The 24,523-nt window shown below is 36.7% G+C and overlaps 1 protein-coding gene across 6 annotated transcripts in view; it reads left to right on the plus strand.

Moving 5' to 3' along the window:
- The window catches only part of THSD7A (thrombospondin type 1 domain containing 7A), a 448,580-nt gene that overhangs the window by 133,309 nt on the left and 290,748 nt on the right, over positions 1–24,523 (plus strand). Inside the window, exon 2 of one of the 6 annotated variants that reach the window (XM_064575205.1) lies at positions 21,639–21,785. The exons of the other annotated variants lie outside the window; for them this stretch is intronic. Coding sequence (XP_064431275.1) covers positions 21,758–21,785 — 28 coding nt within the window. The 5' untranslated portion in view covers positions 21,639–21,757. The remainder of the gene's footprint in view (positions 1–21,638; positions 21,786–24,523) is intronic. 6 annotated transcript variants of the gene reach the window in all.

Consider the following 24,523-nt stretch of genomic DNA (forward strand, 5'->3'; position numbering starts at 1 on the left):
TCTCCTACTGGGTTTAGGCTTTCTTTGCTGTTCTTTCTCCAGCTCCTTTAGGTGTAGGGTTAGGTTGTGTACTTGAGACCTTTCTTGTTTCTTGAGAAAGGCTTGTATTGCTATATACTTTCCTCTTAGGACTGCCTTTGCTGCATCCCAAAGATTTTGAATAGTTGTGTTTTCATTTTCATTGGTTTCCATGTATTTTTTTAATTCTTCTTTAATTTCCTGGTTGACCCATTCATTCTTCAGTAGGATGCTATTTAGCCTCCATGTATTTGAGTTCTTTCCGACTTTCCTCTTGTGATTGAGTTCTAGTTTCAAAGCATTGTGGTCTGAAAACAGGCAGGGAATGATCCCAATCTTTTGGTACCGGTTGAGACCTGATTTATGACCTGGGATGTGATCTATTCTGGAGAATGTTCCATGGGCACTAGAGAAGAATGTGTATTCCGTTGCTTTGGGATGGAATGTTCTGAGTATGTCTGTGAAGTCCATTTGGTCCAGTGTGTCATTTAAAGTCTTTATTTCCTTGTTGATCTTTTGCTTAGACGATCTGTCCATTTCAGTGAGGGGGATGTTGAACTCCCCCACTGTTACTGTATGGTTGTTGATGTGTTTCTTTGCTTTTGTTATTAATTGCCTTATATAATTGGCTGCTCCCATGTTAGGGGTATAGATACTTAAAATTGTTAGATCTTCTTGTTGGATAGACCCTTTAAGTAGGATATAATGTCCTTCCTTATCTCGTATTACAGTCTTTGGTTTAAAATCTAATTTGTCTGATAGAAGGATTGCCACCCCAGCTTTCTTTTGGTTGTCCATTAGCATGGTAAATGGTTTTCCACCCCCTCACTTTCACTCTGGGGGTGTCTTTGGTTCTAAAATGAGTCTCTTGCAGACAGCATATCGATGGGTCTTGTTTTTTAATCCAGTCTGATAGCCTGTGTCTTTTGATTGGGGCATTTAGCCCATTTACATTCAGGGTAACTATTGAAAGATAGGAATTTAGTGCCATTGTATTGCCTGTAAGGTGACTGTTACCATATATTGTCTGTGTTCCTTTCTGGTCTATGGTGCTTTTAGGGTCTCTCTTTGCTTAGAGGACCCCTTTCAAGATCTCTTGTAGGGTTGGCTTTGTGTTTGCAAATTCCTTTAGTTTTTGTTTGGCCTGGAAGCTTTTTATCTCTCCTTCAATTTTCAATGACAGCCTAGTTGGATAGAGTATTCTTGGCTGCATATTTTTCTCATTTAGTGTTCTGAATATATCCTGCCAGTCCTTTCTGGCCTGCCAGGTCTCTGTGGATAGGTCTGTTGCCAATCTAATGTTTCTACCATTGTAGGTTACATACCTCTTCTCCCGAGCTGCTCTCAGGATTTTCTCTTTGTCTATGAGACTTGTAAGTTTTACTATTAGATGTCAGGGTGTTGACCTATTTTTATTGATTTTGAGAGGGGTTCTCTGTGCTTCCTGGATTTTGATGCCTGTTTCCTTCCCCAAATTAGGGAAGTTCTCTGGTATAATTTGCTCCATTATATCTTCTGCCCCTCTCTCTCTTCTTCTTCTGGGACCCCAATTATTCTAATGTTGTTTCGTCTTATGGTATCGCTTATCTCTCGAATTCTGCCCTTGTGATCCAGTAGTTGTTTATCTCTCTTTTTTCTCAGCTTCTTTATTTTCCATCATTTGGTCTTCTATATTACTGATTCTCTCTTCTGCCTCATTTATCCTAGCAGTTAGCGCCCCCATTTTTTATTGCACCTCATTAATAGCCTTTTTGATTTCTACTTGGTTGGATTTTAGCTCTTTTACTTCTCCAGAAAGGGTTTCTCTAATAACTTCCATATTTTTTTCAAGCCCAGCTAGTATCTTTAAAGTGATGATTCTGAACTCTAGATCTGACATCGTACTAATGTCCGTATTGAGTAGGTCCCTGGCAGTTGGTACTACCTCTTGTTCTTTTTGTTGAGGTGATTTTTTCCGTCTTGTCATATTGTGCAGAGGAGAATAGATTAGTGAGAGAACAAAATTCTAGCAGAGTAACAACGTTCCCAGAAAATATACTCTAAACAAATCAGAAAAGACCTGAAGCAGTGGAAAAAGAAATGAAAAGAGAGAAAAAAGAAAAAGATAAAGATAAAAACAAACAAAACAAAACAACAACAACAAAAAAAACCAGAATGTGATCAAATATGATCAGGCTGGTATATAGATCAGGGCCACACACTAGATTTGGGGTGTATTTTGGTCTTTTAGAAGAAAGTGCCTCCCAAAATTTTAAAGAAAGAATAACATATATGTACAAAAATAAGGGTTGATATGATGAAGGGATGGAATATGACTGTAAAGATGGAAATTATAAAAAGTTTTATAAAAGGAATTGATAAGAAGTTGTTTGAAAAAAGGAAGAAGAGGATTTAAAAAAAGAAAAAAGAAAAAAAAAAGGGAGAGAATGTGATCAGGCAGGGGAGTAGAAAAAACCATATACTAGAGATTTAGGGTATATTTTAATCTGTTAGAAGAAACTATCTCAAAATTTTAAAGGGAGAACAACTTATATATATATGCCAAAAATACGGGTAACTACTATGAAGGGATAGAATATGACTCTAAAAATGAAAAATAAAAATGTTTTTTAAAAAAAGGGATTGATAAGCTGTTGGTTGAAAAAGGGAAAAAGAAAAATTCAAAAAAAAAAAAAAAGAAAAGACAGTTAAAAAAAAATTAACTTTGAAAGACGAAAGAATCATGGTAAAAAGGCCATGAATTCGATGTGTAGTATTCCCCTAGCACTGGAGTTCTGCCGTTCTCATTGATCGGTAAACTTGGTCTTGGCTGGCTGTTCTTGCTGATCTTCTGGGGAGGGGCCTGTTGCCGTGGTTCTCAAATGTCTTTGCCAGAGACAGAATTGCCCCACCCTTGCCCCGTCCTGGCTAAGTAATCTGCTCGGGTTTGCTCTCTGGGGCTTTTGTTCCCTGCGAGCTTTCCGTACAGCTTTGGAGGCGGAGAGTGAAAATGGCGGCCTCCCAATCTCCGCCCTGGAGGAGCCGAGAACTTGGGGCCCCGCTCCTCAATGAGCCCCCAGAGAAAAGCCGTCAGTCACTCCCGTCCCCCCGGTCTCCGGCTGCACTCTGTGCTCACCCAGCCTGTGACCGCGCGCCTCTATCTCTGGCACCCGACCCTGGGTGGAGTCTCCAAACCCAGCAGATCCCTGCGGTGCACTCCCGCGCGGCTCCTCCCGGGGGAGGAAGGTGAGTCTCCCCGGATCTGCCGCTTGTTGGGTCCCTGCTGGAGGAGCAGGGGCCCGACTGTGCCGCGGATCACGGTTTATGGCCACCCCGAGCTGTGAGCCCGCGCCTGGGCTCCGCCTCTGCAGCCGGCTTCCCTGCTTCGATACCTGGGAGCTCTGCCGCACTCAGGCACCCCCGGTCTTTCTGTGACCCCGAGGGTCCTGAGACCACACTGTCCCGGAGGGTTCCACCCCCCGCTTGGGCACCAGAGTGACATCCCTGGCGGAGCAGACTTCCAAAAGTTCCGATTTTGTGCTCCGCGGCTCTATCACTTGCCAGAAGCGGCCGACAGGCCCCTCCCCCACCGTCTATCCTCCCGAATATCGCCTCGGATTCACTTCTCCGCACGTCCTACCTTCCAGAAAGTGGTCGTTTTTCTGATGAGAGAGTTGTTGCTCTTCTTTTTTCGATCTCCTGTTGAGTTTGTAGATGTTCAGAATGGTTTGATCCCTATCCAGCTGAATTCCCGAGAGGAGCCGAAATCCAGGTCTCCTACTACTCTGCCATCTTGCTCCACCCCCGATACGGATTATATCTTAATAATTTTCTGGATCCTTAGAAACTAGCCCAGCGACTGGTTCACATTTGGTTCTCATTAAGTGTTAATTGAATAAATGAATTAATACCTAAGTTATTAATTATAGGTTAAATATCCTCAGATTTTCATACTTCTTTCCTGACTATTCTTGGTGTATTCTCTGTTTCGCCAATACTTTTCTTTAATTGAGGTATATTATAATCAGTGAGAGATGAACAGGAAGACCTAATTCTGTGATGAAAGATATGAGAACTTTAAAATCAGATATACCCAGTGTAATATCTCAGTTCATCCAGATGCCACCTATGTGATCATGGAAATCTATTGACCTCACTGAGTCTCAGTTTCCTCATCCATAAAATATGAATGACAAAAGCCAGCCACAGGGTTTTTACTAAAATTAAATGATACAGTCTAGGTAAGGATTCTGGAATGCAGCAAGTTAATATTCAATTCTTTACATTAGGTTTATATGCTAGAACTCATCACATCATCCCAATATGTAACCGTTATGCTAAAATTTTTGTGGAATAGTACTCCAGAATTAGACTTTGAATTCTCACTCTTTTGTTAGATATATAAATCAAATTAACAGGTTAATACATATAGGTCAAAAAATTAGAATGGGAACTATATTATATATTTCAATTCAAATATTGTGGCTGTTCAGAGAAACATTACTAAAATAGAAACCCATTTGTCTCTTTTTTAATTGCTATGAACTGTATTTAACGAACTTCAAGAGTAATGTGATGGACAATCCCTCAAAATTATGAAAGCTTCAGTAGCTCCTTTTCAGTTGGTGGGATCACAGCTACTCTCTTTGCGAGGAAACATCTGTCATTTAAGCCCTCTCCTTGGTATTTTGCCCTGTGTTTGAATACATTCAGTTTAACTGGAAAACTACAATGGAGATGGAATAGAGCTTGAATTTGGCGGGCGGGGGGGTGACAGTGAATAGGCATAAAAATATAGGATACTGTTTCTGAATCCTGTTCTTCTCCAATGGATGTTGGTCTAACAGTGGTTTTCATGGCCTGGGAAGAGCATAGAGTTGGTCTACTTTTTGCCCTTGCTTGAAATATGTGGAGGCAAACAGTGATTACTGGAAATGATATACCAACAGTGACACTGTAAAAGTCCAAAATAAATTCACTTACCAGGTTTAGAAAGATAGCCAGGAGGGACAGCAGAATGGCTGAGTGAATGATGAAGCAGGTAGTTAGGAGTGGCAAAACTCCCTAGGTATACTCATGTATAATTTTATATGCCTGTATATTTTAAAATCTCAAATGGAAAACTTTGAGTACTCTTAAAGCCTAAATTATTTAGTTGTTGAAAAAAAATAGAAGTGAAAGAATTAGCCTGAGTTTTATGAAATAAATTACTACAAAACATATTTATTTAACTTTCCTGAGAGAAGTAAAATAGAGATGTCTTAATTAGTTGCAAGTCTCACATATTGCAGAATTTTTCTCAAGAAATATGCATGTAACAACAATAATTTAAACCATACAACAACTACCGTATATCATGGTACATGAACCTGACACATGCCAGGTTGTGTGCATATATATTTTCTAATTTGCTCCAACAGTAACCCTGGTAAATAATTCTATCCTTGCATTCAAGATGAATAGAAACACAAGATGAATAAAGGTTATCGGTAGCAAAACTACTACTTACTCTTTTATTATGGTAATAAGATGGTGTCTAATTATGGGTAAGCTTAACTTCAGTGTTTTGAGTAGGTAACTCAACAGCACTGATTTTGAACTCATGACTAAATGTTAGTCTCACCTCAACCATTTTCTAGCCGACTAACTTTGAGGATGTCACTTTAAAGTTTGAGTTTATTTTAATATTACAATATGTGGAGAATATATGTTATTTCTAGCTTTACTAAATTATGATCCATCTAGTTAGTATATAAATGTATCCTATGAACCATCAAATGGTATACTTGTTTTTGATAGCACTCTTAGTCAATAAATTTACCAGATCATAATAGTTGTATATCTTCAGGATGACAGCATTTTATAGAACTGTTATGTATCCTTTGTAAGACATTTCCTTATATGGAAAGTTTAAATGTATATCTACGTAAAGTACAATTCTATTTTTCCTGTTTTAAATTGTCTTTAAAGTATTTCCTACGAATTTTGACCAGTGTAGAGTCTTGAAAGTTCACTGGTTTAGGCTTAAGTACAAAGAGGCCAAGAATTATAAGGAGTACATGTAATATTTCAACAGCATATTCTCTTAGAAAAATTGTAACATCTTAAGATTCCCTTCAGTTACAAGGTATAAGTTAGTATCTGAGCAAGTGATACAAACAGAGGCTTGAGGGCCATCGGTATGTGGACGGGGGGACATAGGCTTGATCATAGAATCTTCTGAAAAATTTCAACAATTGGGCTTAAATTATTGTTTAAAGTATAATATTTTCAGTAAGATTATACATCTCAGAGTATCCTTTATTTGCAGAGTTCAATACTTATGTCTGGGAATTCATATGGAAAAATTAGTTCCAGGGTTCATATTTCATGTTTAAATATTCACATCAACAACATTGCCTAAAATATTCTTGTTATTTTAAGGAAAGTTGTTGTCTTTATAACTTTTTTAAGATTTTATTTTACTTATTTATTTGAGAGAGAGAGAGCACAAGTAGTGGAAGGGGCTGAGGGAGAAGGAGAGAGAGAATCTCAAGCAGACTCCCCACTGATCATGGTACCTGACATGGGGCTCGATCCCACGGCCTGAGATCATGACCTGAGCCAAAATCAAGACTTGGCTGCTTAACCAACTGAGCCTCCCAAGTGCCCCAAGTTATTGCCTTTAAATTGATTTAAAGCAGTGATTTTTAAACTGTTTTTGTAACTATACTGAGGTACTTGGGTGCAGGGCAGAGTAGGGGAGACGAGTGGGTTGGAGCTAGCTAATGCCCATGTCCTAATCTTCTTCAAACCAGTCCGGCTTTATTTTTTGTTTGTTGTGTACATTGAGAACCTGCCTAATAGTTTAGCCTTTAAAAGAAATATTCAGCTGCTAAAACCAAACAGCAATTTTAAAACCAATGGCCTAGAATAAAGCTATCCTATTTTCCCATTGGAGATAACACAGAATTGCTCTTGAAATACACTCTTCATTTAACCATGGAGACTCATCATCTTATCCATTCCATTTACATAAATGATTAGCTTCTTATTTAGATATTATCAAAACCACTGTAAGCACGTGCTTCAGTTAGAAATGTGTAAAGCCATCACGCTAGGTTATACTTATGCCCAATCCAAGCATTCCATAGTTTTCAGATCTCAAATTTTGTAATCATCATTTCTACTACCACCTTCTTACTCCCAAAGATTTTGGTTGTCATTCTTGATCCCATCAGGTTCTTTTGAGCTAGAACCTTTGGATTTATTTTGCCCTCCCCAACCAGCCTCTCATAGCTTCACATGTTACTCTACTTGATGCTTGTGACTTAATCATTCATGAGATTTTTTTTGTGATTGGGCTTTGTTAACAGAAATGTTTGAGTTTTTCTGCCTGCTAATTGGTAGAATATTACTGTAGCCATGAGTGATTTTCAAACATTCAGTTATTTATTTTTTAATTATTATTTCATGTCTGAATGATATATATCATTTCATGAGAATAGTATTTCCTGCTTTATAGTATGCCGCTAAGCTTTGGAGAAACATGAATGTTTTTTCTCTTAATATCATTTTTTATGCCAAAACCTTCACTCATATTCAGAATTTCAAAGCCACCAAAAGTACCTAAATCATTCAGTGTAAATAATATGAGAAATTAAACCTACTTACTTATCCGAATTTTTGCTGTGGCTGGTTTTTATGTGTAATGTTATATGTAGGGAATTATAAAATTTATAAATCACTCTTGCAAAAGGACTTGTAGAAAATCAACTTTGGAAGGGTTTTAAAGGCAACTATAATTGATGGAAAGGTAGCTATCTTTTTGCCAAGTTTTTCTCTCTTTAGCCTTTATAGAAGCTTATCCTCTCATTCTGTGAGGAGGCTTCCACTGACACCCCCCCCCCCCCCCGGACCAGGTGAAACACCTCTGTTGCACTATTTTGTAGTACCATATGCCTTTCTTTGACAGTATTTGTTACAATTGCAATTTTCCATACATTTTACTAAGAACATTTGATTAATGTCTGTCTCCCTCTTTGTGAGTTCTTTGAGGGCCAGGACAGTCCTTCTTTCTGCTGATCTTTGTATCCTCAGTGCCTACCCTAGTGCTGGACCTACCAGGTTCAAGAAATAGTGTTAAATAACCATGGAGACTCATCATCTTATCCATTCCATTAAATAAGTTTGATTAATGCATACATGTGAATTATTTCCTTTGTTTGCAATTACATTCACCCCAAACCTTAAAGGATATGAAAACCTAACACATTATGGACATTTGCATTCATATACAAATCATGTCCCTTCCTATATTTCTTCCAAAAATTTGATGGAATTGTCACCTTTTTTTTAAATGAAGAATTGCTTTAAAAGTCTATGACTTTATGACTTCAATATTCCACTTAAATTTATCACTGATACCTATCTACTTTAGGTAACACTTGGTTATTTAGAAAATACCAATAAGAATTTCAAAGAAAACTAAAGATTGATAAAGAAAGCATCATCAAAAAAAAAAAGCATCATCAAAGTATCCCACTATATGAACACAATCATATACAACTCAGCTGACATTTTATTTTTTTAAAAGATTTATTTATTTATTTTAGAAAGAGAGAGAGTGTGTGTGTGAGCCAGGGTAGGGGCAAAGGGTGAGGGAGACAGGCAGACTCCCCACTGAGCAGGGATTCCCAACAATCCAGGGCTCAATCCCAGGACCCTGAGATCATGATCTGAGCCGAAGTCAAAAGTCACTTAACTGACTGAGCCACCCAGATGCCCCTCATATAACTTTTTAAAAGGGTATATTTCAGCAAAGTAGGGAATTTAGAAGTATCAGCACAAATATGCATATAGTTTTAGTCTATGGGTATTTGTTTTAAAAAGATTCTTGTAAAGAAATTGTTGGCTTCTTTTCCCCAAGGAGAAGATTTGAGAAAGCATAAGTTATTTTGGGAGTGGCTTAAATGAGCCTTCAGGGTACTTAGTTCCAAAAGGACTCTTTTTTTTTTTTTTTTTTTTAAGATTTTATTTATTTATTTGAGAGAGAGAGAATGAGAGAGAGCAAGCACATGAGAGGGGGGAGGGTCAGAGGGAGAAGCAGACTCCCTGCCGAGCAGGGAGCCCGATGCGGTACTCGATCCTGGGACTCCAGGACCATGACCTGAGCCGAAGGCAGTCGCTTAACCAACTGAGCCACCCAGGCACCCCAAAAGGACTCTTAACATGGGTCTGCATGGAACAAGAGTCCTCAGGGAAAAAAATTTGTCTTAAAAATTTCCATCTTCTGAAACTCAGGGGCAACTTGCTTAAATAATATACCTGAGGAGAAAGCACAAACACCAGGCTTAGCACAGATTTCATGATAGGAAATAAAATACCAGAGAGCCAGTGGAATAAATTGTTGCCACCAGTCAGACCTAGGTTTCAGGAAATATAGTTTGAAAACAAAGAGATAACTGCTCTGTCTTTGTCATACTGAGGACTTTTCTCATGACTGCCTTACAGTAAAACTTTTTACTTTCCATATAATATCAATTTGTCATACAAGTTTTATTTTGAGAAAAAGCAAACGCTTTCAAAATATACAGCCACTTCCCACATTCTGAACCTAAGTGAATACATGTGCTGCTTCTCGTATATTCACCAAGCTTGGTTATTTTTTGGACCCTGAAAAGTCGGGTATAAAAATATATAGTAATCAATTATAACAGAAAAACAATTTACCCTTTGAAACAGTAGCTAAAGAATTACTTAGATCTCTAAGAATTTCACAAGAATGTGGAATGCTGTTTGTTTTCTCCATTCTAAGAATAATATATAGTAATGGTGACTATTTGGTTCATATTTGATATTTAACATGAATTCTTTAATTGAAGTGAGCTAAGCAAGTCTCATATCATTCTCCTTGAAATAAAATGAAATGTATAATTTGGCAGCATTTCAGTAACAGCCATAGCTTTGAATGTAGTGCAGGCAGATACAAATCTCTGGAGCCCAGCTTGGCAGGGACACTTAGTGGTCTTTGTCCACAGCTCACCTTTTTTCTTTATTCATTCCAAATGGGTGAGAGCTTTCTTAATTGGAGTATATTCCATACATAAAAAGCTATCTTCACTCCATTTTCTATTGATTTCTAAAGGTTTGACCTCTTATATTTTTCAAAATTCTGGGTTAACCTTTTTGCCTGAAGGAGAATGGCACCTGGGAATGACATTTCCATTTTCTAAAGTAATGTGACCATAGAAGCAGGACTAAAAATGGCCTGTGACATAACCTATGGCTCTTAAGAGGATAACCTCATTTACTTGGTTTGATAAAAGGAAGAAAAAAAAAAGCCACCCAAAATGATTTTATTTTCAGTTGACCAAACAGGAGTTATGGACTCTTTCAAAAAACTTCTCAAAAGCCTTTCTCAATATGATATGACAAGGCCAAGGTCACAGAAGTCACGTCTGCTCTCTACACTGTCAGTTGTCCAAAGTCAGAACCCAGTTCCAGTCAAAGTTACTTCTTTATTTCAATCAAATTAGGGAAAATGACAGTTAAGACAAAAGCATTTTATTGCACACTGTTATATCAAGGCAGTCACTGAACCAGCAAGTGCTTTGACCTGACATAATAGTCATCATTTTAGCAGCTTTAACCAATTTGGTCATAATTGCTGGGCAGATAGTTTGTCAAATAAAGAATTCCTTGGCTCAGACTCTGTAGCTTTATCTTTCATGACATAGCCCTATCATGGCCACAGCTTGCATTGTCATATCTTAAATGTTTTCTCTGTATTATATAAAATTCAGTAATTCTGATCCACATTTTATCTCTAAAAAGAAGGACAGCCTACAAAAGTTTACTCCCACTTGAAGAAACAAATGGAGGAGAAAGGTGAGGGAACTTACTTAAAAAAAAAAAAATTACCTTTACATTCTATCTACATGAATTTCAATGAAGTCTGTATTATATCCTTCATTATAGCTTAAACTACTACACTTACCTTTCTATAAATCTCAAAGGGTTGCAGTGTGAATTAGCTGGGATAATGCGAGGCGAGGGCAGAGTAGTGGGCTTGACGAAGGGCAGGTACCCCAAACTGATATTTCCTGATCATTTTCCTCCTCCACTCACCCCCTGTAGCTCTGCCGTTCTGCACGCTCACCTCCTTCTTTTCCTATTCAAACACGGCTTACGTCTTTCTTTTCTGCCTGAAATGTGCTCTTCTTGCCCCTTCTGTGGCTGGTGCCTCATCATTTCAATCTCTCTTTAATTTTTACCTCTCAGGAAGGTCTGTCTGAGCATCCTGCATAGGCCGTTTCTTTTCTTTTCTAAAACAGCATCCTTTTGTTCTGCCGTGGCACCATCTCACTTTGAAGATAAGGGTGAACAATTGTATGTGGTGTGGGTCTTCTCTCCATTAGACTGTCAGTCAGAGTTTCATTCAGTCCAGGCTGTACTTTAAAATATCTGCAGAACTTTTAAACAATACTGATGCTCAGGTGCCAAGAGATTTCCAGTAATTGGCTTTGGGTAAGGCCCAAGTACAAAGTACTGTTTTCAAGCTTCCCAGATGATTCCAACTTATGGGCTGAGTTGGAAGGTCTGCCTTGAGCCATGGGAAGAAACTGGTCAGCTTCCTTGGCTGTTAGCACAGGGCTTGGTAGGATTGACAGCCATTATGACCATCAACGGGATATGAATGTTTGAATAACTGGCTTATCACTGGCGTTCTAGTTATCTTTGTTTGCCAAAATATTCCTTAGAGATCAGAGAAATATTCTCAAGCACTATTACTTTAGAAGTTGAAATGAAAAAGATACTTGTAAGTGTAACTCTCCTGAGCTTCAAAATAAAAACTAATCCTGTTTTCCCCTTTCAGTGAGGAAAAGAAGATATTCTCCTTCAGTTTTTTTTTTGCTTTTTGTTTTTTTGTTTTTGTTTTTGTTTAACCGACAAGGATGTTTAAGAATGTCTGCCATAGGGACCCCTGGGTGGCTCAGTAGGTTGAACGGCCAAGTCTTGATTTTGGCTCAAGTCATGATCTTGGGGTCCTGGGATCAAGCCCCATATCAGGCTCTGTGCTCACCAAAGAGTCTGCTTGAGGGTTCTCTCTCTCCCTCTCCCTCTACCCCTCCCCCCCACTCACTCGCTCTCCTTAAGTTAAATAAATCTTTAAAAAAAAAAGTCTGCCACAAATTTGTGATTATAAGCTGTATATATGTATATTTCATATTTCTTAGCCATTTGAATCAATCCACAGATCACTAAAGTCATAAAACAGTATTCTCACTGTAGGACAGTCATTCCTGCTTATTGCAACCAAAATAATTTTGAAATTAAATATACAAAATTCTTCTCTGCTTATTAGCAAAATGGATCTTTTTTAGAATTATCTGTATTTTAGTGCACATTTTTTTCACACCTGGTGATTTTGTTACATATCAGGCTAGAACTAGGTTGAGGCAAGCAAGACATTTGTCTCAGTGCAGAATTTAAGTGAGGGTGCCAAAAAACTCAGTAATCAAAATAATAGTATTTTAGTGTAATATTTTTGAAATCAAAATTAATGCAAAAAATTAATCATGAACAAAATATCAAAATTTTTAAATAAAGAATACCGCCATGCTAAACCATATAAGAACCTGAGGCAAAAAGAAAAATGTATACCCCTAGATACGTTTTTATGTATTTTTAATGTGTACTTTTTTTTCACAATATTATCACTGACAAATGTTTAAGTGATATTTTATGCTAACTCTTTGCCACAAAACAATTTATTGTAATTTTAATCTGACTGAACCTAATTAGAATTATTTTAGATTGTCTCTCGGTCAAGAGAAAATGTCAAATATGGCAGTTTCCTCAATTTAAAATGTGATGAGCAAAGAAGTAGATTTGGGAAAAAAAAGATTGATGAGTTTACTTCCATTAAAGCCAGAGTTTGCATATTCCTTTTGCCTCAGGCTCCAACATAGGTCTACACAGCACTGTGATGTATATAATGACTTTTTATTTATAAAGTAATTTAACCGTCTCCCCAGAAGTAAATGTGGGCACTATAAAATTGAAATTGTTAGCAAAAGCTTAAAGTGAGACAGAGATGGTTGTTATATGTTGGTAATAAAGATTTAACATTTGTGCCCTTGGATGTGTCACATAGTACAAATGTAAATATGCAAAATGTGTTCAAATGGAAGAAAAACAGAGTGATCCATAACTTTACAATTAATCTAAGATAAAACATAATCCAGAGATTATTCTCTTAAAGAGAATTTTATAATGTGGTGAGAGGTATATTTAATGACTAGAGATCAGATTAGCCAAAAAATGTTTTTTAAAGATTTTATTTATTAGAGAGAGAGCATAAGCAGGGGGAGTGGCAGGCAGAGAGCGAGGGAGAAGCAAACTCCCTGCTTAGCCAGGATCCTGAGATCATGACCTAAGCTGAAGGCAGACGCTTAACTGACTGAGCCACCCCGGCGCGCCCCCCCCCCAAATTTTTTAAATACAGTAAATTTTAAATAGAAGTAGTCGTACTAGCTATCCTCTGATGAGAAACAGTAAGAATGAAAGAAAGCAAAAAGAAAAATCAGAAATTACATCCTGAGTTAGCAAAAAGGATTTTAATGTTTCCCCCATGAGAATATCTGGGGCAGGGGGGTAAGGAAATGAGCAAACCTTCACAGTTGTTATATCAAGTATGCCAGAAGTTCTGGATTATTTTATAAGTGCTAACTAGAATAAGTTTGTAAAAGTTAAGAATTAAAATGTCCCGAATTGTTAGTGAATTCCATTCTTCATAATAATTGTCATTATTTTGTTTTAAAAAGTGAGGAGGGGGGCTCCTGGGTGGCTCAGTTGGTTAAGCGACTGCCTTCGGCTCAGGTCATGATCCTGGAGTCCCGGGATCGAGTCCCGCATCGGGCTCCCTGCTTGGCAGGGAGTCTGCTTCTCCCTCTGACCCTCCTCCCTCTCATGCTCTCTGTCTGTCATTCTCTCTCTCTCAAATAAATAAAATCTTTAAAAAAAAAAAAAAAAAAAAAAAAAAAAAAAAGTGAGGAGGGACGCCTGGGTGGCTCAGTTGGTTAAGCGCCTACCTTCAGCTCAGGTCATGATCCTGGAGTGCCAGGATTGAGTCCTGCGCCTGGCTCCTTGCTCAGTGGGGAGTCTGCTTCTCCCTCTGACCTTCCCCCCTCTCATGCACTCTCCCTCTCTCACTCTCTCTCATTCTCTCTCTCAAATAAAATCTTTAAAAATAATTAAAAAAATAAAGAGAACAAAAGAATGAAACTAAGAGAGCAAAGAGAAAAAAACAGTAATTTTTTTTTTTAAATCTCTTAATCATCAGACTCTCAGTATACTACTGATTATCAACTCTCCTACTCCTTCCTGTAGGAATCTGTTAAATAGACAACCACATAATGAGAAAATTGAAATTACTATGAAAAATTTCAATCATCCTTCTTTGGATTACATGTATTACAGATGAAATATGTAAGTTGTGTCTCGTTGTCCTAGTAAGATTTCATCATGTTCCAAAGTGTGTTCTTTTTTTTTTTTCCCCCAAATTTTTTATTTAAATTCTGGTTAGTCTGGGCACCTGGGTGGTTCAGTCATTGAGTGTCTGACTCTTGATTTTGGCTCAGGTCATGATCTCAGGGTCCTGGGATCAAGCCCGGTCTGGGCTCCATGCTCAGCAGGGAGTCTGCTTGAAGATTCTCTCCCTCTCCCTTTGCTCCGCCCCTCACTTATGTGTGCTCGGGCATATTCTCTCTCTCTCAAATAAAAAAATAGATCTTTTTAAAAAATTCCAGTTAACATACAGTGAAATATTGGTTTCAGGAATAGAATTCAGTGATTCATTACTTACACAACACCCAGGACTCATCATAACAAGTGCCCTCCTAAAACCCATTACCCATCTAGCCTATTCCCAGCCCACCGCCCTCATCAACACTCAGAGTGTTCTCTATCCCAAAGTGCTTTCTTAATTGAACCTTCGGTAAATCTGCTTCGTAATACATTATATGCGTTGTATCTTTCTGGTCATCTACCTACAAATAAAGCTAAGCATCGCAATTTAGGAAACAAAAACAACAACAAAGGTTTTATGCGACCATCTTTTAAAAGGGTGTGTAAAACTGTAAATGGGCTTCACAGCAATTCAGCAAACTGCAAATTATGATGAATAATAAATGAACACAAGGCCAGCTCTATAGGATGTTTCTCAGCAAGAAGAATGTCTTATAGACTCCATGCCTATAAAATCATTTTACTATTGTTTCTACAATTTAAAGAATGAGGTATTTGATTATTACTAGTAAGCAATTTATAGCTCTGAATCATGTCTGGAACTAAAAAGTAAACTGCTTTATTCTAGGATTTTTTGTAATGACTTATAAATAAACCCATGCAGAGCCAGGGGCACAACCAGAGGCTATCAAAGGGGCTGGTCATTAAGTTTCCCTCTCATTTTGAAGATTGATTTCACTAATGCTGGGAGCATCAGAAAAGCAACTAAAAGCATTTGCTACTTTCCATTCCCACTGTTTATCATCGAAGGTCTATTAATGTTCCTTTGCAGCTTTCAGGTATTCCACAGACATGACAGGAGGGCTCTTCATTATCTGCTTTTAGTCTCTAGGATTGCACACATGGAAACTTCCCATCGAACTTGAAACATCAGTGAACTTGTTAAATTTTATGGAGAAGAGCATTATTTTATAGAAGTCAGGGATCGTCACCGTCTAAGACCAGTTGCTGTGCTGGCTGCCAGTCCATTAAGAACAGTGAGCACTTGGCAAAAGGTGTTCGTTAACCATCGAAGCACTAAAGAGGTAGAGATATTTAAGGGTGGTTTGAGTATCGGGACCCAGTTTTCTTAAGATACTCCGATAGTATCTTCAAATAATGGAATCAAATCTCTGGGAAAAATAGATTTATGGCAAGGATTTTGAAGTATATAAAGTCCCATGCTTTTTTGCTGAATAAGTGAACACTGTCTACAGTGCTTTGGTATGAGGCCCTTCCACCATAATGGATCACTTTATTAAACTCTCAGAATTCCAGAAATGTGCATTTTTGCCATCCCCTCTGGTAAAAGTCAGTTTGTTGCTACCTACATGTTAATACAGAGTATATCGTCCTATTTTCACCCATTGATCCTGGATTGAATTTGTTTATCCGTTTATTTAGCTGCCTAGCAGGACCCTGAGGCAAACTCTTGAATACAAATATTTGCCATCTAGATATATGCAAATTAAGATTTCAGAACCCCTATTGTACCCTGCTGAATGCTTGTATCACCTGTCTTCCTTCCAGGTCTCCAGCCGCAGGGCCTTAGACTTTTGGCCACTGTCTACTCATTGAAGATTTCTGTGTAGTAATGGCCCTCTGCTCTCTTTTTCACAGAGCCTGAAGCTTCAAGAGTAAAATTCCGTACCCCAGCCTTCAAGGCTCTCTAGATGAAAACTGCGTTTCCAATCTGTGTCCCACTCCTTATATCCTACATTGTAGCTAGACTGGATGCTTCGGCAACATGTTAATCCAATGATTTTCTGCTGTTTGCCTCTGTTTTAGGTTGTTTGCTCTGCTTAGGGTGCTTTCTTCTTTTCTTATTTATTTTGCATGTTGGTCAAATATTCTTTTTATTTTATTTATTTTGCATGTTGGTCAAATAGCATATGTGGCAATTTATGTTGATATTTGTAATACACACAAATGTAAGAGTACTCAGACATGAAAAGTTTGGGAGAGTTGTCACTGGGAATGAAAATGGCTCATATATTTCCAATATGGCAACAAAGGTTTAGAAGTCCAAGGAGTCTTTAGGAGCAGTAGGGCCCTCAGGTGGAAGATTTTATTTGTGTGATGAGACATGTCTTTTTCCTAATTTCTGTGGAACTATAATGATAATAAATAAATTTAAAGGTATTGTGTCTCTGAAGCCAAATCATTAGATTCTGGATATGACCCACTTCTTTACATTAATTATTAACTAACTTGTTAATAATTAATGTATATTAATTTATATTCATAAAATCTCCAGATGTAAGACTTTTTAAAAATCAAAGTTTTACTTTTTTAAGAACCAACAATTTATCTAGAATTAGGGAAACTACAACCATAAAATCAGGTGGTTTCTGATCTTTCTCTAATTTCCTGAATTGTGTTGGTCATTTATTTATTTGGGGTCTCTTGACACTTTGTGCATTTCTTAAATTACAGCATTCTTCAGTTTGCTGAAGGTTTTAAAGAGCTCCACAATGGTTGCTGAGTTACTCAAGGGCAGGCAAAGAATCTTACTCTTTGTGTCTTTGCATATGGTACAGTAAGTGAAAGAAAAAAAAAACACCTTAAATTAATGACTTAAAATATTGATTTTTGAAAGCTATATATATATATATATATATATATTTTAAAGATTTTATTTATTTGTCAGAGAGAGAGAGAACACAAGCAGGGGGAGTGGCATGCAGAGGGAGAAGCAGGCTTCCCCTGGAGCAAGGAGCCCAATGCAGGACTTGATCCCAGGACCTTGGGATCATGACCTGAGCTGAAGACAGACGCTTAACCGACTGAACCACCCAGGCGTCCCTGAAAACTAGATTTTTAAGGGTTATGTTTCTATTATAATAAGTATTTCCTGTTGGAGGTGACTGGTGGTTTTTTTTTTTTTTCTTACCTCAGGTGAAGTATCTTTTCTATGCATATTAACTACAAAATTAATTATTTAAGTTATAAATGAATGAATTCATATTTTATTCTTCCCTTTCACCTTCCATGTGAAACATTTCTGTAGCAGACCTTCTTTTATATACATAATGGTATGTAGGTTAGGGAAATAGAAATACTGAGTGCTAAATAGCTTGAACTGGGGAGAATGTCAAACCCTGACTCTAGGCAAACTGCTGAGAGCTATGCTGTGGACATAGCTAACAGCCACTCATCTAAAAACACTATTCCAGCCACTTTTTTGAAACTCGAGTTTGATTAGGTAGAGAACTCAATACATTGGGGAAAATCTACATACTTATACTATGTGTATAATAATCAGCAATGCCCAGGCTCATTATTTGACTTCAAATAAATCAGTTTAACTTAATGAAATAATTTCAAACCTTTCAAGACAGAAGATTAGATAACATGTGTCCTGTTCTCCATTCCCACTTTCCTCCAGCCTTACCCTAGTTTAGGACTTAAATTTACTGACTCCATAAAATTCTGAGTCTCTCGAGGGCAGGCCCTTTAACCCCCAGTTGAGGCTTACAAGTGTTCACTCTTTGTTTGATTCGTTTACTCTAGTTTAATTATGCTGATATATTGTGAGGTTGAAAACCATAATACTTCCATTTCTTATGAGAAAAGTAAGACCACTGCACCAGCTTCAGAGACCTGTATTTCTTGGCTCAACTTGTTATCATGACTCCGAGCTTGACCTTGGAAATAGCACTTCAACATTCTGGTTTTAGTGTCCATACATTGAAGCACTGGAGCTTAGTGGTCTCTGAATTCTCTTCTAACTCTAGAAGAGTATGCTTTGGTTTAACTGTTATTAAAATTGTGCATGTTGTTTTTTCCTAACTCATATACTTTTAATATATGGCCTGGGAATTTTTTCTTAGTGTTTTTAATAAAACAGTTGAGCAGTTCCTTTCAGATTGTTTTCAAGGTTGCTTTGTATAAATTTTTGTGGCTGTTTAATACATTTTTTTTATTTAAAATTACTGTCAGATTTATAGAAAATTTACAAAGATAGTGGATTTCACAAACAGACCAGATCAGGTTCTTAACCTCATTATGATCTCATGTCATTATAGTCCATTGTTACAATTAGTGATCCGATGATGAGCCATTGTTATTACCTACAGTCCATTCTTTTTTCAGACTTCCTTCTCTCTTTTCTGCTATAAGATCCCATTCAGAATATCTCATTACATGTAGCAGTCCTATCTCCTTAGGACACTCTGGGTTGTTAGAGTTTCTGAAACGTTCCTTGTTGGTGACCTTGACAATTTTCAAGAGTCCTTGTCAGGAATTTTGTGGAATCTTCGATTGTGTTGTGCCCAGTGTTTCTCTTGTCATTAGCCTGGAGTTCTGTGTTACTGGGGAGGAAGACTACAGAGGGCAGTGTAGTTCAGAGCACTTCATAGCATATATCAAGAGCACATGCCCTGAAGATGCCTAACTACTGTTGATGTTAATAAGCCACAGGGAATTATCAAAAATGGTGATCATAGATTACTCTCAATTTCATACATTGATACTCATTTATATTTTCATGGTAACATATCTATATAGATATATAGATGATAACAAAATACCAGTTTAACCGTTAACATTTATTGGCATTTAAACTGTGGGCCCCAAAGCGGCAACTTCTTTTTCAGGACAATGTTTACTGCACTGCGGCTGTCTATAATCTACAACCACTGCGGTTGTTCCACAGAGCAAAAATACTTTTCTCTCCACTTTGCCTTACTTAATATGAATTTAATATTTACTGTAGCTATTCCTGTTTGGAGGCTAAGGTTTTGATAGAAAAGAGTATGTGATTTATAATGACTATTAAGAAGAAAGTGGGAGCATAAGAAGGAATACAAATGTTTGTGGTGTGGGGTGAAGCAACATTGGAAAAGAATTGTTGACAAAGCTAAAAATGCCTCCTGGTAACGTTCAGTGACAAGACCTCTACCACTTTATACAGTTAACACTTATAGAAAACCTGTTTTCAAACAAACACACACACATGATGGTACTATCTGGATTCCACACGATGTGAGTAGACATTTTAGTTTTTCTGACTTGTTTTAATATATTTGCATTAAATTGGAAAAAAACCAATGCAGTGAGCAGTAATGAAATTTCAGGTGTTTTAATTCCTCCTTTTCCTAAATTATTAGCTGATTGCTGCTAAAATGGAATGTCAGCCTTCATATTTATAAAAATAGTTTGCATTAACTTTGGTATGTTTTATAAAACATATTCATATTTTCTAATAAAATGTTGCACTATATCATAATATTTTAAAGGAATACAAAAACCTGTTTCATCACCACTGGGCAGTCAAATGTACTATGGGTCCCTTGATAATAAATTGTAAAAGGATATTAAAGTGTTGGGTGGTCTCCAATATATACCAGTCACTGTAAAAGGCAGTATGTAATAGAATATAAATTATAGGGGTGCCTGGGTGGCTCAGTCAGTTAAGCATCTGACTTTGGCTCAGGTTGTGTTCTCAGGGTCCTGGGATAGAGCCCCATGTCAGGCTCCCCATTCAGCAGGGAGTCTGCTTGTCCCTCAGTCTCTCCCCCAACTCATGTGCGTCTCTCTTTCAAATAAATAAGATCTATAGAAAAAAAGAATGTAAATTATAATTATATTAATTATCACTTGCCATTTATGGAACATCTACAGGAACTGCCCAGGACAATTTCTAAATGTATTATTTAAAAAATGTTTTTCTTACAAACTTTTGAGGTCCAAATAATTGAGAATCAATGAAGTAAATAAGCTGGTCATCTTTTTCTGGCTAATTAGAGGAGAGAGAAGAGAATAAAGCCCCTCACTTATGCAGATACCTTCTAAAGTCCCAAGTGAAAGAAGAGGCTCTGGTGACATTTTCATGTGGTCATATACTTTTATATTTGTTGTTCTTTCAAATTTTGCAATTTGTGACTATTCAGTTTTCTCATTCTATTTAAAAATTCACTCTTAGACCTTACTTTCAGTCTGTAACTTTGTATGCTGTTTTTCTTAGGGCTCCCAAATTGTGCAGGCTTCTAATTCCGCAAAACCTGAATCCGCCCTGCAGCTAAAAAGTGTCTGACCTGGGGGGCTCCAGTTTCTGAAACTGTCAAAATCTGCTTTTTTTCACTGTGCCTTTCAATCTTAGAGAGCTCTCATGCTAGTAAAGGGAATTTTATATGTGAACATCCAGAGTTTACAAAAGGAGATGAGTCCTCCAAACCCCTTATATCGCAATATTGTGAAAGGTTTGTTACTGTCACAGTAGAGAAAACTTTCTTGGGAAGGGATGAGAATGGCTTTTGAATATGGGCGTACGCGGCCAACAGATCAAGAAGGGTTCAATTAAAGGCACAGTATAAACCCAACTCACATTTGCCTTATTTTTCTCTGGGGTTTTAGGTTTCCACCTTACTACTTGTTAGTTCTACTCATGCCATATTTATTGAATTTATATGCCTGCAAAACTGTTCTAGCTGCCGGGGTCTGAAAATTATTGGTAATTAACATTAATGAGCAGAAACAATTTCAGTGGAAATTAGAAAATCCTCTGGCGTCATGGCGTAATAACTAGTTCAGAGGGTTGGCTCTTCCAGCATTCACATTACCTCCTTAGAAGTAAGCTTTGCTGCATGACCTTGTAAATGCAGAGAACTGGGGGTTTTTCCTTCCTTTCTTTGGGATCTGAACATGCTTATGCCATCAAGAAGCAGCCACGTAAACTCTGCTTCACATCACAGACAAAGCCTTTGATGCTGCTTTACTTGTGAGTTGTTATCGATGGCTCCTGAATGGTGAAATTCAGCTACAAGTTAACAGACCAGTCAATTTAATACTTAAGTCACCCGTTCGTTCCCTTTTCTTTGATTTGCATCCATCTTATTTGAAAGTGACACTCTCTTATTGATTCCATTCAGTGCTTGAAAGAGAAGATAAGGAAGACGAAAATGTGACAGAGATAAGAAGCTCTCAAGGTGATCCATGGATAGAGTCTAAAGAGAAAGAATGTTTCCAAGGAAAACTGGAATCTCTGTAAATGCTATTAAGGGGCACAGCATTCAGAGGTTAGAAAAAGCACTTTAAGGTTACCATCATGTACTTCAAAATATGTCCTGCAACTCTGTCCTTGCTAGTAATTTAAGTGCTTTGTAAAGCACATATCTCTTATCTTCTCTGTTTCTACGTGCAAAGTAGTTTAGTGTCAGAACTGATAGCCCTATACCACCTTATATCAGTTTCAATGGCTGTTTGCTACTCATTACTGAGTAACTAAAATGTCAAAATACATTTCTGAACTTAGGCAAATGCGTCTCTAGGCTTTTCCCTTTTAACAACAGTATTACTAAGTGTGAGAACTATTTGATATGCACAATATCCCTGTAAGATGTGTTCTATCATTACCCTCCATATAAAAATGAGGAAATAGATATAAAATGTTTACAAATGTTAAATGATCCAAAGAAGTATAATAAATTAAAGACCAGCATCTCTGCAAACTCACATTCATCTGATGACCACGTATACTCTGAGAACTCTGTTATTTCAACAGCTATAGATTGTGTTTTGTTATAAATAGGAACAAAATACATATGCTTTGAGGTGCTTCAAAACCCCTCTTTATTGTTCTAACATCTAACTTACTGGTCTTCTTGAGATAGCTTATATTAGAAAAATTTATTGAATTTCTCATAGAAGACCATGAATGTTGGAGACTGAAAGCAATAAAAGATGAATAATAAGATTTTACACTAGAGGTGAGGCCAGAGAGCACTAATATAATAAAAGGCATGGATAAAAAGGCAGTTTTTAGTCCTAATGGCATCTAGAATAAGAGGCCAGAAAGTAGGATGACTTGTATTTTTACCGTAACATGTTATATTTATTTTTAAAGGAAATTTATCAGAATTGTTTAAAATCAAGGGAAAATTTCAAAATGGAAAATAAAATTGAAATCCATTATCTTAGAAAACAAAAAAACATTTCACCAATTATGTTTTTGTCCAACAAAATTGATACTCTTTTTTTATTATGTTATGTTAATCACCATACATTACATCATTGGCTTTTGATGTAGTGTTCCATGATTCATTGTTTGCGTGTAACACCCAGTGCTCCATTCAATACGTGCCCTCTTTAATAGCCATCACCAGGCTAACCCATCCCCGCACCCCCCTCCCCTCTAGAACCCTCAGTTTGTTTCTCAGAGTCCATAGTCTCTCATGGTTCATCTCCCCCTCCGATTTCCCCTCCTTTATTTTTCCCTTCCTACTCTCTTCTTCTTTTTAACATATAATGTATTATTTGTTTCAGAGGTACAGGTCTGTGATTCAACAGTCTTACACAATTCACAGCTCTTACATATTTAGTCTAACATCTTGTACTGAATACACATTGAGAAATTCTCATTTCATTACACTGATTGATTTTAAAGATTAAAAACAATCTTTTCTTTGGAAACATCTCCAGTTGGTCATGATGTATTATCCTTTTGATATATTATTGGATTGCCTTTGTGATTTTTTTTTAAATTTTTACATCTATGTTCATTAGAGATACTGGCCTGTAATTTTTCTCTCCTCTAATATCCTTGGTGGGTGTTGGGATCAAGGCTATTCTGATTCTACATAATGAGCTGATAATGATTCCCCTTTTCTCTATATTCTGGAATATTTTAGGGGTCAAATTATCACAGTGTTTTTTGTTTGTTTTTCCTTGGATGTTTGGATGAATTCACCAGTGAAGCCATTAGGGCCATGAACTTTCTTTGTGGAAACCTTTTCACTGTGGATTGAATAGAGCATTATTTAAATTTTCTATGTCTAAGAGTCAGTTTTGATAAGCTTTGTGTTTCTAGGAATTTATTTCATTTAATTTTCATAGTATTCTCTTTTTAATGTCTACAGAATCTCTAAGGATGTCTCCTTTTTTATTTCTAATAGTCATTTGCAAGTGCTCTCTTTGAATACATTTGTGTTGCTTGAGATATCAATATTATCAGTCTTTTAAAAAATGACTTTTCTCTGTGAAACATTTGATTTATATTTCATTAATATCTACTCTTTCCCTTATTATTTCCTTTCCTTTGTCTTTGAATTTACTTTATTGCTCTTTTCTAACTTCTTCAGATGAATATTTAAATCTTAATTTTTCCAACCTTTTCTCCTTACTTATCACCTAAGCAATTAAAGGTGTAAATTTTCCTCTAAGAATTACTTTAGTTTTATCTCACAAATTTTGATGTCACAGTTTTATTCTCACTTGCTACAAATACTCTAATATCTGTTGTGATTCCTTCAATATGTTAGTGTGTTTCATTAATTTTCAAGTATTGTAGGAATTTCTATTTGTCTTTTTTTTAAGTGTTCTTTAACTTAATTCCATTATCATCAGAGAACATACTCTCTTTGATCTCAATTCTTTGAGATTTGTCAAGATTTGCTTTAAAGTCAGCAGATGATCAGTCATGGTCAGTGTTTTACGTGCATTCAAAAGAAAGAGTATTGTACAGCTCTATATATAATGATATGTGATGTTAATTGATTTTGTTAATCATGTTGTTTAAATCTTCTAAATTGCTAGCAATACTTTAATTCTTCTATCAGTTAATAAGAGATGTGTCTTAAAGTCTTTTATTATGATTCTATATTTGTGTATTTCTTGTAGTTCCATCCATTTTAACTTTATACATTTTGAGGCCAGATGTTATTAGGCATATACAGATTTTAAAGTGTTTTATCATTTTGGTAGGTTGATACTTTTACTGTTATTAAATGCCTTTAATGCTTCTTTTCTCAGAATATAC

Source organism: Mirounga angustirostris, unplaced genomic scaffold, assembly GCF_029215605.1.
Source record: "Mirounga angustirostris isolate CCGP_5_RB_7025 unplaced genomic scaffold, mMirAng1.0.hap1 SCAF_12, whole genome shotgun sequence".
Classification (NCBI taxonomy): domain Eukaryota; kingdom Metazoa; phylum Chordata; class Mammalia; order Carnivora; family Phocidae; genus Mirounga; species Mirounga angustirostris.